Below are 17,051 nucleotides of genomic sequence, written 5' to 3'. Positions count from 1 at the left end.
CAAATCTAAGATCATGCCACTCGGGCCCTAGTGACAAGCATTAAGCATAACAAGATTGCAGCAACAATAACTTCATAAACTTTGTAGATAGACAATCATAATGTAACAATCCATCGGATCCCGACAAACACAACACCGATTACATCGAGATGAATCTCAATCATGTAAGGCAGCTCATGAGATCATTGTATTGAAGTACATGGGGGAGAGAATACCAACTAGCTACAGCTAGAACCCGTAGTCCATGGGGGAACTACTCACGGAGCATGATGGAGGCGATGGCGTTGATGGAGATGGCTTCCGGGGCACTTCCCCGTCCCGGCAGGTGCCGGGACAGAGACTCTGTCCCCCGAATTGGAGTTTCGCGATGGTGGCGGCGCCCCGGAGTCTTTCCGGAGTTTCGTCAAGAGGTACGGTGTTTTTAGGTCGAAAGGGATTTTATAGGCGAAGAGGCGGCGCGGGGGGCACACGGGGCGCCACACCACGAGCCGGCGCGGGCCCGGGCCAGGCCGCGCCGCCCTATGGTGTGGTGGCCCTCTGGCCCCTCTCCGACTCTTCTTCGGTGTTACGGACGCTTCCGGGGAAAATAGGAGGTTTGGTCTTCGTTTCGTCGAATTCCGAGAATATTGCCCGAACAGCCTTTCTGGAACCAAAAACTGCAGAAAACAGGAACTGGCACTGTGGCATCTTGTTAATAGGTTAGTTCCGGAAAACGCATAAAATCATCATAAAGTGTAAGCAAAATATGTAAGTATTATCATAAAACAAGCATGGAACAACAGAAATTATGGATACGTTGGAGACGTATCAAGAGCTTCCGTTAAAAAATGTGAACAGAGCAGACACTCAAAATGCGTTCATACCCGAACTGAAAAATACCATATACCAAAAAATTGAGACTCCTATGACGTAAATATATGATATTTGGGGGGGGGGGGGGGGGGCTTTGTTTCTTTTTTTTGAAGAAGAAGGGGGTTTTGTTTCTTGCATACATGAAATTCTTGTTCAATTGGCGGGGGTGAAATTTTGGGTCAACGTCACACCGACTCTGACTCTAGCCAAATTTCACTACGTAGCCCTGATTCTGGCCATAATTCGCCACACTGTCCCGAGTCTAGTCATATTTGGCAAAATTGTTGTCAATCGGCCCAATTTCGAGCTTGTTTGACACGGCGGACATGAGCATCTCCACGGCTGAGCTCCACGAGATGCCTCCAACAATGATTGAACACGAGGAGAGCTTCTCGACCTCAAGGAGCTCGGCTAGCAAACGCGGCCGTCGTAGTAGAGGTGGTCGAAGTGAGGCGAGCGGGCGCTAGGAGTTACGGAGAAGGGGCTGGCGGTGGGGCCGCACGAGAGGGGCAACCCCCACAATGGGAGCCATAGTGTATATTTTTCAGTATTTGTGGTGTGGTACTCAAAAAATGTTTGTGAGTCTAAAAACGTTTTTCGAGTACGAGATTTTTTTGTGTATCTGATAGAGTTGCTTTTACAAAATTATTGTGTACCAAATAAGTACCTAAGAATTGTCATACCACGCGCGCAGCTTGTCACTACGTTATTCACCGCTGATTATGTACATTACATACACGTGAAATTTCATTGTCTGCAGTCTAGGCCGTGTAAATGTCAGAGGCAGCTTGGGGGCACGACTAGCCCAGTCGTTCTCCCATTGACGTTCCGGCAGGATGATTTTGCAAGACGCATGCCCTCATACATGAGCCTCACATTCTGCAAGCTAATTCCACTGCACGGGTTGCTCCTGCTGCAGTTGAAGGTCACGGCAACCGGCGTCATCGACCACCCACGAATGTCGATGTACCTCACCTGGCTGATCTTGATACCCGAACTCTGTAAACAAGAAACACCAAACTAATTAGGCATACGAGACAAATAGGCAATGCCACTGACAAGAGATTGGGCTAGATAGTATGATAAAAAATTGTTACTTTCTCCTTTCCGTAATTTTTTTGATGATTATAGTTTAAATTTAAATTACAACCACAACAGGATTATACAATAAGTATTAGAGTTATTACCCGATCTGAGCACGATTTTTTTCCGGGGCAGTAATTTTGATCGATGATTATAGGGTTGTGGACGCCAATCATGGTGGAGTCCACGAAGGTGATGCCACTAACAAGGCCTCGCTTGGAGGTCCCCCATGTCTTGATCCTGAAACCGTTTGTTGTGCCAGTGAACCATGTTGTTTTCACGGTCACGTTTCGCACCGCCTCCACAGCCATCCCTTGTTGCTGGCCCAAACTTCCAATGCTGACCAATGACAAGAAAACACGGGTAAAATCATAATATTATATTAGTATAAATCAGAAAATAACATGCTGCTCTTAATCTGGAAGAATAATAGTAGCTATAAGCCTATGCTAGATAGCTTTATTAGTGGATTCGGTACACCACTGCAGATTATGTGCATCCATCATGATGCATGCATAGTCCAACGATATTACTATAACTTTAGACTTATTATGGATTTTAGGAAATACTAGCTAGATAGTAAAATGTATTGGCATACCTTAAACAATTGAAAGCAATCAAAACGGTCCACAAATTCAGTAAGTGACAATTGTTCATCCTAACTCCCCTTCATCCAGTCTCCCCACGAAAAGAAATGCAAGAATTAATGGAAAGAAATTTTGTCTGAGATTGCAAAGAATTTTATTTTGATTTGTTAACTGTTTAGGAAGGAAAGAATAATCAGTAAAGTTCATAACATGGATAAATAGGAAGGTTTATCTTGGGTACTGGATAAAACAAATCTTAGCAACGCACGTGTGTACTTACCTAGCACAGCTTACAAGGGGCAATGACCTAACATCAGGGAAGGCACGATCGTGCCGGCATGACCTGGCTGGCTGTGCTAGACAGGTCTGTGCACGCACTGAGGCAAGAGCGGCATGAGCAGGTAGTATGTTCGAGCAAAGTAACTAGAGAAATCGGTTGATTGCTGATTTGCCTCATTTCCTAATGGTATTTTTTTTTGAACTAATGGTATATTTTAGCACTACCTTCACGTTTAGCCGTTTAGGCTCCACCTAGCCTTTAATCTTGAATTTGATATCTCTTGCTATCATACCATATTGAACTGGATGCATCATATTGTTCAACCAAAAGTCCAAATGTAAAATGCATTTCAGCATGGGTTAGACTAAGAGACTGAGTTGGTGTTTTAGCCTAGGGTAAATCTGCATTATATTTTACCTGGATAAGAAAAAGAAAAACCCCAAGATGTCACCTTGGGGGTGAGGTGGATATCACGCTAAACCGGAAGAACGTCGAGGATCTGACCGAGAAGGGACACGTCGTGCATGTTGATGTTGTTGAACAAGACCACCGGAGACGTGACCGGAGGCGCCATAGACAAGGACCCGTCATGGATTTTATGACAACATAGACGATTTTATTCACGCAACTGTGAGGATGCGTCGTTCCTGTTGTGGCAACTTGGGATCACCTTGTCATGCTCTTGACACCATATGAGGTCGCATTAGGGATGGAGTTTAAACTAGCCTCTGCTTTAGCATGCTTATGTGGAATGTCCGCTTGCAACCCTAGCGAGGGTTTAAGGTGCTCATCATCGTCGGATGCCCCCCTTTAGTGTAACTTGTTATACAGTGCCACGTCAGCGAAGTATGAGACTAAACTCGGAGCTGTATTGCCTGTATATGTACCATTTTGAGATTGTATGCATCATTTTTGCAGAAGCCTGGAGTAAGGAAAGGCTTCCATTTGAAAATAAACAAAGATTGTATTGACACAGTTTCTGAGTTTGAGCACTATCCTGACATTGCTTAAGAATTGTGGATACATTTTACTCATCCAAGACAAATGTCTTGGGTATAAAATAAAAGAACCGATAAACATGAACCTACATGTACCTTATGCCATGACCTGGACCACACGAGACACGCTCAATCCAGAGGTTAGAGTTTCCCGGGCCGATGGAAACGCAGTCGTCCCCGGTGCGGATGTCGGCGTTGGAGACGGCCACGTTGCTGGACATGTGGATGTGTATTCCGTCCGTGTTGGGGCTGTCCTCCGGCGCGTCCACGCTGACCTGCTGCAGCGTCACGCCGTGGCTCTGCAGCACCACCATGTGGAACAGCTCGCTGTTCGTCGACCTCGTCCCGTCCACCACCACGTCTCTCGAGTTCGAGATCGTCAGAGACTGCACCGGCGCAAACAGATACATGGCGACGTTCAGTTATTAAGATCACCTGAAATTCGTCGAGTTTGATTTGCGATCGAGACGTATGTACGTACCGAGGCGCCGGTCGGGCAGTGGACGTGCGGCTGCTGCTGCTGCTGCCGCTTGCAGGACCAGAGGGAGGAGCCGCGGCCGTCGAGGACGCCGCCGGAGACGGTGAGGCCCTCCACGGACTCGAAGGTGATCCACCTGCCGGTGGTCGCGTCCCAGCCGTAGCCAGTGGGCGCGACCAGCGTGCCGGCGATGGAGAAGGTGACGGCGTGGGTGGCGCACGGGCCGGTGAACGTGGCGCTCCCCAGCAGGAACATGCCCGGCGGCACGAGCACCGTGGCCTGGCGCGGCGAGCGGCACGCGTCGGCCCACGCGCGGAGGAACGGCAGCGTCGAGTCCGTCACGCCGTCAGGGCGGGCGCCGTAGCGCGTCACGTCGTACACCGCCGCGCCGGCGCCGGAGAGGAGCAGGAGCGCGGCGTGGAGGTGCGCCAGCAGGCTCAGGACCGGCTTCGTCATTGCCGTTCCGGCGGCAGGCTGCCCGCTAACTACGTGGGAGTACGATCTAGTGGCTGGTGTGTCGAGCAGGAGCTTGCAGGTGCTTGTTGGGTAATGTTCCGTGTTTATGAGGAATGTGTTTACTTGGACACGTGTATTTGTAGTGCACGAATTTGGTTACAAAAATCAATTTGGAAGTGAATAAAGAGGGTGAGCAGTAATTTAGAGCATTCCTTACTGCTTTAGGACGTGCTTGTTTAAGCGGTGCTGGATGCAGTATTCAGATACCTAACATGGGAGACCAGCTGGTAGTCAGCAGTGATCTTTTACATGGGAGACTATGAAACTTCATGTCTGTATAATACTGTCCTAAATGGGGTTTGGTGAGTTCTTGAAATTAGGCGCTGCAGCCCATGTAAATTCCGTGTGTGTGCTAGACTGCTTTTGGTGATCGGTCATGGTCGTGTAGCCAACACATTGTTTACTACTACTAGCCAGAAATTTAATTCGGGACATAGGAGCGTATGCTCCTGCCACCAGAAAAAAATATTTTAAAATGTCAAAAAAAATGAACAACAAACTTCACGCTTACGTATCGACATTCTACGTGTACATATCAAGTTTTGCGGAAAACCAACATTTTTTGTGACTTGTGTGAAAAAAGACATAAAAAGTCACCTACACAACTTTTTTTCACCAAAATTTATCTTTTTTACACATGACTGTAAACATGTCGGTTTTCCATGGACCACTTTGTGAACATGTAGAATTTCAAAATGTACTCATTAAATTTTGTGTCATAATTTATCAACATTTTGAAAGTGTATTTAAAATGAAATTTAAAAACCGGAAGCATATGCTCCCGGGTGCCAAAACACCACTCCCACTACTAGCACCGTTTTGTCACTAAATAGTAAAGTACCGATAACACATTGTTTACTTCATAGCAATGTATGCATGAGCTTGTCTTGAATGATTCCCGTTAATCAACGTATGTGATATACGCATCAAGGAACAAGAACATCAAGTGCCACCAGCTTAAGGTTGACATGGATGGGAGTTTTCTTTCTGAAGCGGCCAAACTCTACCAAAACCAGGAAACGAAACCATTTCAACGTTACCGAGGCAAAGCTTTAGCAGCCAGCTGATCAACCAACTGAGACATTTGTACTGTATAGTTGGGTTGGCCGCTTAGCAACTTCTCTAGTTGTACTAGATGAGAATCAAGATCGGCAGCTTAGGTTTCATTTTTGAAACAAGCAGCTATATACCCCTCGTTTCCCATTGCTAGGATGCAAAACGAGCCTTAGATCAATGAATCTCTTGACCATCAGTTCAGGATTCAGAAATGGACATGACCTTAGGTCTTTAACTAGTTGCTTAGCTGCAGTGGGATTAATGGACCAGTAATCTAGTATCGACCACCGTTCAAAAGTGCAGGTAGAAACGACCTCATCCACAAGTTGAACTAGGAGATCGTCGTAGGAGAGCAAATTTGACTCTCGGTGCAGGTGGTGGGTTGGGTACATCTCAACCCAGCTTGTAGAAAGATCCGTCATGCTCAGGTTTAACAGCTACTTGGGTCGAGTCAAGGTCTGCCTGCTTAACTACCAATCACGACCAAACCGTTAAGTGTTGTTGTGACATTTTCTTGTTGGAGAAAAAACGATCTTGCTTCATTGATCTATTACAATGAAAGACAAGACAGCGGCAGAAATATTAATGTTTCGTGGAAATTCAATTTGGATCTTGGGTGCATATGCTTCCTCCACCTAAAAAACATATTTCTAACTGTCAAAAAATCTAACAAAAAATTTCACACGTACATCTCAACAATCTATATGCATTCGTGCAGTTTCGTGAAAAACCGATATTTTTTATAATCGATGTAAAAAAAGGCAAAATAAGTCGCACAAAAAGCCTCAATTTTAGCACTATTTTTTGTATTTTTACACAGCCCACACGACAAGTTGATTTTTAATGGAAAGACTTTGTGCTCACTTAGCATGTGAAGATGTACACGTGAATTTTCCGTTGAAAATTTTTGACATTTCAAAATATATCAAAGTTGCAGTTCAAACTAAAGGAAGTATATGCACCAGGAGCCAAAATGGCTTTGTCGCTACTCTCTAGGAAATGGTCCAAGGAGAAAAGAAGGCATAGGGCAGCTGAGCAAAGGCGGTGTCAATGTCAAAGGCCGAGCTTAATGGCCTGGTCCTGTAAAAAATGTCCTCGCACAAAAATATCTAGCCCGGTACTACAAACTTGGTCCAACCAACAAAATTGGGCTGCCATGGAATGCAGAACAAGTGTACCGACCCTTCTGCAAAGCAGCTCGTAAGACCCGGCCCAGTTTTCTTTTCCCTGCTAGCATTAACCGTAGAGTTTTCAGATTATTTCCATGTTTCAGCACATACTTCAACGGCTTCTCTCGACAATGACCGAGCTACAGGCTTCACTTCACTCCTGGCCTCAGACACCTGCTGCGTTACGCACCAGCAGCCAAGGGAGACAACTCAAACTTTCATCAGCTTGCAACTTTTGGATGATTGGATCCATCTCGTGTAATGTTCCTACGGCTTCTTTCGTTCGATTTCTATAATCCCGTTTGCCGTTGACGTTGAGTTACGATTAGCGGATTAGATAGATTGTCCCAGAGGTCGGAGGAAGGCCAACAAGCCATGACTGACTCATCACTCGAAACGCGCGGCGCCGTGACGCTTCCATGACAGCGCGCGTGAACGGGCAACGGCAGCAGCATGCCTGACCTACCGCAACGGCCCCTCTCAATCTCGCATCCCCAGCGTGCACCACCTTCCCCCAAATTCGCCAAACACAAACAAAAACCGCCGGAGCCTGCAGAACAGACAGCCTGAATAAAATACTCCGTATTAGAAATCCCTTGGTACTTCCGGTTCACATTTCACATTAACTGAACACAATAAGCACGGCACAAGAACAACAAAAAACATTGGAGAATTCGCACAGCATATGACACTAACAAATAACAGATTACATCGTACTCGAACTGAAATCTGGAACTGTGTAATATAATACCTGCATTCGGCAAACCTGGATCCTGCAGGCAGGCTATATATATGCGGAGTGGTGAGCTGCCTGTCTCGCCATCCGTACCAAAATTAGCAGTGGTGAGCTACTTGCCTGGTCATCCGTACCTGTTTTGGGTCACCAACGCGCACCAGACCTGCCCATGCCATTTCTTCCCGCCATCTAACCACTCCTGGACTCCTCCACGCCAGTCTCATCCGCTCTTCATTTACAGCCTCCTCACCTCACGCTCCTCCTCGTCTACCTCTTCGTCACTCGTCTCCCTCCTAAGATAGGAGCCCAACACAAACACTCGTGCTCATTCTCTTCCAAATGTTGGGTGAGAAAAACAATGGAGATTAGTTAGGGGGGGGTTTTATTTTACTTGTCTTGCGCTTCCAGTTGGCGCATTGTTCCTTCTGCTCCACCGCTTCTTCCCCCGGTACCCTGCAGCGCTTGTGGGTTCTCCATCGCCTAGCAAGGATGGTGCCAGCTCTGAGGCTCCTCCTTGCTTTCCTGGCGATCGGATCCTGCATAGCGGCCGACCACATCGACCTGTGGCCGATGCCCAAGTCGGTGACCCACGGGACGCAGAGGCTCTACGTCAGCAAAGACCTCGCAATGTCGATGGAGGGAAGCAAGTACTCTGATGACAAGGCAATCCTGAAGGACGCCTTCCAGAGGATGGTGGATTTGCTGAAGCTGAACCATGCCGCTGACGGTGCGAACCCAAGTTCCTATGTGCTCACCGGTGTCAACATAGCTGTTCATTCAACAGAAGATGAGGTAACCTGCCCGTTCGATATGATGAACTGTTCAGTTCTTTTACAAATTGCAAGGTCTGATTCTGTTGATGCTCTTCATCTTCTGCAGCTCAACTTTGGGGTAGATGAGTCGTACAACCTGACTATTCATACAGTTGGGGAACCATTGCATGCACATATTGAGGTCAGTGGAAGCTCACTAATTGCTTTATGTTGTGAAAAATCCTAACAGCAACATCTGGAAGGACATTAGAACTTACTCAGCTACTCGTAGTTACTGAAACTCTTCTCTCCGTAGTCATCACTGTTTGCCAGTGTCCTGCACAGGAAGAAACAGTATATAGTTCCCTGTGAGAGGATCTGCTTTATATACAAACAACAGACTTCAAACATGATATTGTGTTGCATGCTAGCAGTTTTTAAAACATGCCCCTTTTACAAAACATAACCCAGTTGTTACATACAATTCTTCAAAAGAATTAGAATAGGCAAATTACTGCATATAGCGAAGGCGTGAAGATAGTTTTATCTTTTGTGCTTCATCACATACCATTATCCCTTATAACATGCATAATGTTTTTAACTTGGTTATCAAAGAACAATCTCTAGTGATGTACTCATATTTATGCATGATGTATGTTACTGCAAATACCTTGGTACAATTCACAAAAATAATTCATGCCACCTTGCAAAATTTTGTAGGCTCAAACAGTTTTCGGAGCACTTCATGCCTTGCAGGTAACCTACTGTGATCCTCTCAACACTAGATCTTCTATGAGGTGACCTCACAGCAAATTACTCATGTCTGCAGACATTTAGCCAACTGTGTTACTTTGATTTCACATCAAGGCTTATTGAACTCAACTCGGCTCCATGGATGATTACTGATGCACCCAGATTTCCTTACCGGGGTCTTCTCATAGGTTAGACAAAATGTGATATCCTCTCCCTTATGCCAAACAGGCTCTTCTTGCATTCAAGTAACTAGAAGTAAAACCTTGAAATTAGTTTTTCATCAGAATGAAAACTTCGAAGTGGTCAACCACGTAACAAAGTTCACTTGCAACATGCAGCTTCAGTTCTATTGCCTCAAATGTCAAAATTATCTCTATATCAAATATTATTAATATGGGCATCCTGCTCATAATCATTGCACAATCATAAGTAGTATTAACTTCTGCTTGCATGCTTGCAGATACCTCAAGGCATTACCTTCCTCTTACGACAATCAAAGGAGTGATTGATGCAATGTCATACAGTAAATTGGTAGGTTTGGTGACCATAAAAATATTCAATATTAATTGCAAGTCCGATAAGTTGCATGAGATTTCAAAATACTGTTCTGTTTATGTTCCTTCATTATTTATTTACGATATCATGCACTCTTACTCTACCATAATGCAGAACGTTCTCCATTGGCATATCGTAGATGAGCAGTCATTTCCCATTGAAATACCTTCATACCCAAAACTGTGGAATGGTTCATACTCTTATTCAGAGAGATACACGATGTCTGATGCCGTTGACATTGTACGGTGCGTTTATTTGCATTGCCATATTCATATTAGAATTGTCGACCTTTGGAAAATGCGTTTATATTACCAAGACAACATTTAGCAATGAAAGTAAGAGATGCGTTTTCCTTCAATCATAATTTTCATCTGCACTTAAAGCGTCAACCGCTGCAGCATCAAGAAATGGCATAGGTGGGTGGACCATAAGTTACATAACCTACTAACTTAGAAATATTCATCACCAAAATCATACAATAGGACAGCAATCTAGAATTCTAGATATGCAGTTATTGAGCTAAGACTCTAAAAATAACAAGCTAATCCATAACTTTGCAGATATGCTGAAAACCGAGGTGTAAATGTCTTGGCTGAGATTGATGTTCCTGGTCATGCTCTCTCATGGTAAGATATTCCATTCAGTTGAGTGATGTATATTAAAAATAGGAAAGATTGAATCCCAGGCACTTTATTTGATTGGCATTTGCTAAATCGCACTGTAAATCAACAATTTGTTCAAGGACATTACAAAATGACTGCTAGAACACATTGGATCGGCTAAAATATTTGACAGCAGTGTTTAAATCTGTTCCAGCTAATGCCATAATTTCCTAATGTCCATCAAAGAACTGTTGATATTCAAATTCATTTCAGGCTTTTAGCACATCAACCAATTGCACAGCCCAGGAGCCAATTTTTCTTTGCATATAATGTGGTCCAGAATTGTAAGATCTCTTTTGTAGCAATAGGAAACATTCTATCCAGTGAGGGTGGAGTCAAGATACCTTACTGGAGTTCAATATGTGAAACTTAAATTGCATAGGCTGCATGGCAATAAACAGGAGCGCATGACTGAAAGTTGTAGATATTGCATTTATTTCAGGGGTGTTGGCTACCCAATATTATGGCCATCAGATAGCTGCAAAGAACCGCTTGATGTCAGTAGCAATTTTACCTTCACAGTTATTGATGGTATACTTTCAGGTGATAAATCATACTACTTTTGTCCACAACAGTGAGGTTTTCATTTTTTTTTTCAAAAGATGATTTATCCTGTGGTTATGTTACAAGGTTATGCTAGATATAAGTCAACAGTCCAAATGGATAGTTAACTCTGTTTTCTTTCAGATTTTAGCAAGGTTTTTAAGTTCAAATTTGTCCACTTAGGAGGTGATGAAGTCAACACAAGTAAGATGAAGCATTGGATTTACTGTTATCATACTATTATACTAAGTTACTAACCAGTGAATCTAAATTCATTCCATCCTAATATTTACTTTGAAATTCAGGCTGCTGGACTGCAACACCCCACATTAAGGAATGGTACACTCCTATCCACACAAGAGAACTCAGAATATGATAACTTGCCTGATGTGCTTCCATAACTTTCTTGTTTTCAGTGAAAAAAAAAATCAGCCATCTTTCTTATATCAGCAAGTTAATCCAATGATAACTTTTTTCATGACACGCAGGTTGAATGATAACCACATGAATGTGTCAGATGCATACAGATATTTTGTATTGAGAACTCAAAAGATAGCAATATCACATGGCTATGATGTCGTTAACTGGTATACCCATAAGTTGCAAATTTCACAGGGTCCATTGAATTCCTAATCCTTAACAGACACCATGCCATGTTTGCAGGGAAGAAACGTTTAACCACTTCGGGGAAAAGTTGGACCGTAAGACCGTGGTTCACAACTGGTATTTCCTCACTATATCTTTGATTTATATCATTGAAAAGGGTTTTTTTGTTGGAAAGAGTAGAATAGTAAATGCATGCGCATAGTATTTTAGCACTAAATCTTAAATGTATTGTAGTATGACCTAAATGGAATTTGAGTATTTGACTCATGTACCAGTTAACATTGCTCTTGACATTTATGCTCATAGCAAGACATACAGTCCATCTGGGACACTTCTTACTGTTGCCTATAACTAAAAACCTGTGTGCACATAAAATTAACAGGCTTGGAGGGGATGTAGCACCAAAAGTGGTTGCTGCAGGGCTGAGATGCATAGTAAGCAACCAGGATAAGTGGTACCTAGATCACTTGGATGCCACATGGGAAGAATTTTACATGAATGAACCCCTGAAAGGAATTGACAACCCAGAACAGCAACGCTTGGTTATTGGTGGTGAGGTTTGCATGTGGGGAGAACAAATTGATGCGTCAGATATCGAGCAAACTATTTGGCCACGTGCTGCAGCTGCTGCAGGTCAGTAGCAGAAATAGTTTCAGACGTCTAATTTATGCCTTGAAATGCTTCGAACTTGGTGCATGCATTTTCATCCAAACATGATCTTGCTTATACCATCATACAATATGATCAATTATATTTTATTCCATATGAATTTAAGGGCACTATAGCATGTTGCCTGATATAGATATAAGAGTATTCAAACCAGTTATCTTACTGCAGTATAATGGTTAACTTGGAACAGTAGCTTTGTTTCTGTATATACATCTGCCATGGATATCTCGATTAAAAAATTAAGCACATTGAGAAACATGTAATATGTGTATTCCCATACAGTGCAACTAAAATATTTCAGCTAAATGCACACTACTCAGTTCTGTTGCATGGCTATTAACAAAAACAGTAAGGACAGTATTAATTATCGAAGGCATAAATAGTTTAGCACGTTACTGAATAGTTATAGATAATTGTATTCACACCTTTCCATTAGGAGGGCTGAATGTCCAGATTCCTGATGAATGCTCATAATAATATGTTACTTAACAACATGATTCACAGGTATAGAAACAGAACCTATATGCAATATTGTTGGTTCTGATATTACTTTCTGTGCACGCAACATCAACTGTTAACACGGAGTAGTATTTATCTAGCATATTTACCATGAGATGTATGAGTTCGCTGAACATCTGTATGACATATTTTGACTCACCAATCCACTTAAACTGCATTGGCTTGAAGAGAGATTGTGGACTCCAATTGAGAAGCTTGCAGAAGACGCCAGGTCAGCCACGTCAAGACTCTCACGCTTCCGGTGCTTGCTGAATCAGAGAGGGGTAGCTGCTGCACCACTAGCTGGGGATGGTCGTACAGCACCATATGAACCTGGTCCCTGTGTAAGGCAATAGGATATTCGTAGCAAAACTGGAAGTAGTATCACAGAGGATACACATCATTTCAAGATTCAGTTTTACCAAGTGTAAGTTCAGCAATACATATTTCAAGTGGTTCTATGGTTGTGTAACTATAGAAGGTTTGAGTGACTCATTACTCTTCTTTATGTACTTCTGCCCCTTCCAAATTTTCCACCAGAATAGTTTGAATAGTCATGCCACATATACCATAACTATGAAATGATAGCTCCCTGATAGGATTAGTCAACTTTGACAGTAAAAGGACATAAAGATCGCCTCTAGAAATCCAGTAGGATCGCGAATTCTAGTATTACAAACAGTCAAACACTCAGTAATCTCTACTGCACATGAGCATACATTAAATACAAGGTCATAGTTACTGCCAACAAAGAATCCACAGGCTAGCTAGTTACTACAGATATGATATCATCCAGACAATTGACTTGACATATGCAACATTCAAGTGAACGAAAGTGTGAACCATAGCTCAGTGACCTATTTATCTCTTGGTTGTAAACTACCATGTTGGAAAGTATCTCTAACTATACTAGGATAGGCTGAGACGTGCTAAGAGACATACTAGTACTTGGTGCCCCATCTTGCTGACTACACTCATCAGGTTTCTTTCCAAGCAAAATACATTCACTGGGTTCACTATCAGACATTTTCCTAAAGCTCTCAAAGCATTGCTCCATGCTTGCTATATACTGCTTCATGTTCTCAAGATGCCGAGAGAGATCTAATCCCATCTTCATCCATTTTCTAGCAACTGAGGCTTGATTAAGCCGCCTGGACAGATATGACTTGTTCCAGGCAGTCGTTGCAAGCCACTGGCCTTCCTCAGATGGGTATTCGCCATCTCTCAGTCCAACCACAATCTTGTAGGCTTGTCGGTATACATCATAGACTGCATCACTCTCGCTACCACTTAAGTCTTGCAAAGCAGCAAGGCAAGCTAGGTTCCTGAGGGCAATACTGATTACCCTGTAGTTTGGGGACTGAGAAGCAAGGGCGGCATTGATACTAGCCTTCAAGGAGAATTCAGCAACCAGCAGGTTTGGTGGAGTGCCTTTAGAAGCAGTTACTCCAAGTGTGAGAAGATGATCCGGTGTGCAGGCTTTAGAGGTAGCAAAGTTCTTGACTAGTTGGAGCTGCTGAGGACGGGTACTAGTGTCCATTCTGTCAAGGAGATAGTAGGAGCTGAAGGTATGAAGAAACAGATATTTGTTGGCCTCAGCCTGATCAGAGCCCACTGGAACCGAGGGCCAAACCAAAGGTAATAGCTGCACATCAATAAAACTGAGTCAAAATCATAATAGAACGAATTATTTCACTTTAGGACATACACAAAGGAATAGCTTCTGGTATTTCTCAAACTCCATGCTTACCTTGCCAGCTCTGCTGAGCATCTCGACACCTTTTTTAATGTCAGAATCTGACAATGGAGAATTGTTTTGCTCCTCGGCGTCGAGCATTGAAGTGACACTCAGGATCAACGCTTTGCAAACTGTGGGACGATTTTCATCACCCTCAGTGTTACTTGTGCCACCAAAAAACTCTGCTGCAAGCTCAAAGAACTCAGCACTAAGATCGTACTTTTGCTCCTCTGTCAACCTTAAAGCCATACTCCAGCTATTGACTGCAAACCAATTGAGTTCACGCCCTCCAACAGCTCCATTGCCAAAAAAGCCTTCCATGCCGAGGTCGGACATTCGTAGCTTGGCACGTCTCGAGTACTTCAGTATCTCATCCTCAGTCCCTTGCTCGCGACGAAGGAGCTCAATAAGATTGCGGAGGACAACAACCTCAGGCATCGACATAGGCTTTCCAGCAGAACAGAGCCCAAGAAGGAAGGTCAATGAAGCAACTGCTACCCGGGCAGACTTGCAGGCAATAGCTTCATGGGTTATGAGTACAAGGAACTCAGGGTTGAAGTCAACACAACCCACCATGGTTTTCATCTGCTTGATAGCCTCATCCGTGTCATTCTTCTGCAGATGGATTTTAATCTATAGAATTCTTCTGGGTTAGTACAAAATGTCAATGCTAAATGAAATCTACATAAAATTAATATGCATAGATTTGTTACCTTCAGAAAAGCACAGTGGACACTGTGTTCCACCTACAGATACACATTTTAAGCGAACATAAGTAGCAATACGCAACATTGTTTGATCAACTGATGAGGAAAAAGATCAATACCTTGTCAGCCTCATTGACAAACTCTAGTGCACGATCCAGTTGTTTAAGGGCTAGATGGCAAAGGGTAAGGACTCGGAGGCACTGTGCTCGCCCGGGTCTGCTTTCCTCTTCCCGGGATAGATAAAGCATTGATCTCTCATAAAAGTCGGCACTTGTGTCGTAATTCTTTGCGTGAAAATGCTCGGCGCCGCTGCCGCAAATTCCAAGTGTTAGTTAGACTCAGCAACAACTCTCATATGTACATAAAAATGCAGTAAATATTACTTGTGTAAGAGGGTGCAGACCAGCTCCACAGCAGCGAATGCATTGCTCCACGCTGAATGCTGTTAGCTGGGCCGGCGAACAGCGCGACCACCCTCTCATCAGACACGAGGTCACTGATCGCCCTTGCACGCCCAGTGCTACCGGTACCACCCTGAACCACCTTGGTGACCACTCTGACGGCGGCAGCAGCACCTCCCGAGCGGCAACGTGCAGCAAGCGCAACAAGCACCTTGCGTGCAGGCTCAGGCCCCGCGGAGGCAAGGTACTCCTCCGCGGCCATCACGCACATATGCTCCGGTGCTTCGGGGTTGACCATGAGTCTCTCGAGCTCCCTTTCAGCCTCCAACAAGTTGCCACTGCCCAGCCACGCGCGTATGGCCAGAATCGCCACACTCGGGTGCTCCTCTGCCGGCCCTACTGAAGACCTCGAGGCCCTGATGCAACGGATGGTTCCCTCGTGGTCTTTGGCTTGGAGACGCTCGACTGCGAGGAAGCGGAAACATCGACCCTTGAGGTCATTGAGATTTGGGGTTGTACCGGAGTGGGAGGCCAGCTTGTCGCAGAGATCTAGCGCCTCGGTGATGATGCTGGACGCTTGGACGGCGGGGTCGGAGGGTTTGGTGGCGAGCGCGGCCTCGCCGACGGAAAGGTACGCCTCGGCGAGGGACTTGATCCCCTCGGGAGACGCGGACGCGAGGGGCTTGGACCGGCTGAGCAGCGCGACGGCGAGGGACTGATCGCCCGCGCCCGACGCCGCGCGAGCGCGCGCGAGGTTGAGGTCGAGCAGGACGCGGCGCTCCTCTTCCGGGCCGGTGGCGGAGACCAGCGGCGTGCCCTTCTCGAAGCAGGCGGTGGCGAGGTCGAGGCGGCCGAGGTGGAGCCACTCCTTGCCGGCGCGGGAGAAGAAGTTGGCGGCCTTGGCGGCGGCCAGGGGGATCTCGTCGGGGACGCCGGCGAGGAGGAGGAGCTCCGGCGCCGCCTGCCTGATCTCCGCCTCGGCGGCGCGCGCGGAGGGGCTCCTGGCGAGGGCGGTGGAGTTGGCGCGGTCGACGCACGCGTTCCAGAGGCGGGTGGCGAGCTTCCATATCTGGATCCTGCAGGCGTGGGTGAGCGAGGAGGAGACGGAGCCGAGATTGGTGAGGACGCGGCGGAAATCGGTGGCGAGCTTGTCCGGGGAGGAGGGGGAGGTGTCGAATGACTCGACGTCGGCGACGACGGTGGTGAGGTCGGTGAGGAAGCCGGTGTGCGGCGGCGGCTGGCGGTACTCGGGGGAGAGCTCGGAGATCTTCATGGGGTCGAGGATTAGGGTTTCGGATTGGGATGGATTTGAGCGGGAAGAAGGTGAGGCCGGCGTGGGGATGGGAAAGCGAAGGGGACGGGGAGAATTGGAGAACGGGAAGAAGAAGAGCAGCTCCAATTTTGAATTGGTA

General features: G+C 45.4%; 3 protein-coding genes across 3 annotated transcripts; 1 reads left to right on the top strand and 2 right to left on the bottom strand.

The window, feature by feature from the left end:
• Positions 1-1,629: 1,629 nt before the first annotated feature.
• LOC124660718 (polygalacturonase-like) lies at positions 1,630-4,734 on the bottom strand. Its single transcript, XM_047198532.1, has 4 exons — positions 4,282-4,734; positions 3,897-4,186; positions 2,040-2,274; positions 1,630-1,851 (listed from the first exon to the last, which is right to left on the bottom strand). Exons 1-4 carry the CDS (start codon positions 4,732-4,734, stop codon positions 1,630-1,632), a joined length of 1,200 nt encoding a protein of 399 aa, XP_047054488.1.
• Positions 4,735-8,244: 3,510 nt separating this feature from the next.
• LOC124668198 (beta-hexosaminidase 3-like) lies at positions 8,245-13,149 on the top strand. The gene is made up of 14 exons (XM_047205370.1): positions 8,245-8,547; positions 8,635-8,709; positions 9,228-9,263; positions 9,337-9,448; positions 9,721-9,791; positions 9,930-10,060; positions 10,376-10,441; positions 10,920-11,020; positions 11,165-11,224; positions 11,326-11,359; positions 11,509-11,607; positions 11,684-11,743; positions 12,009-12,259; positions 12,983-13,149. Exons 1-14 carry the CDS (start codon positions 8,245-8,247, stop codon positions 13,147-13,149), a joined length of 1,566 nt encoding a protein of 521 aa, XP_047061326.1.
• Positions 13,150-13,465: 316 nt separating this feature from the next.
• Positions 13,466-16,956, bottom strand: LOC124665510 (TPR repeat-containing protein ZIP4). The gene is made up of 5 exons (XM_047202915.1): positions 15,642-16,956; positions 15,358-15,547; positions 15,245-15,277; positions 14,544-15,164; positions 13,466-14,438 (listed from the first exon to the last, which is right to left on the bottom strand). Exons 1-5 carry the CDS (start codon positions 16,910-16,912, stop codon positions 13,698-13,700), a joined length of 2,856 nt encoding a protein of 951 aa, XP_047058871.1. The 5' UTR covers positions 16,913-16,956; the 3' UTR covers positions 13,466-13,697.
• Between the last annotated feature and the right edge of the window lie 95 nt (positions 16,957-17,051).

Source organism: Lolium rigidum, chromosome 6 (assembly GCF_022539505.1).
Source record: "Lolium rigidum isolate FL_2022 chromosome 6, APGP_CSIRO_Lrig_0.1, whole genome shotgun sequence".
NCBI classification, from domain to species: Eukaryota; Viridiplantae; Streptophyta; class Magnoliopsida; order Poales; family Poaceae; genus Lolium; species Lolium rigidum.
This window is presented reverse-complemented; position numbering and strand designations above follow the sequence as displayed.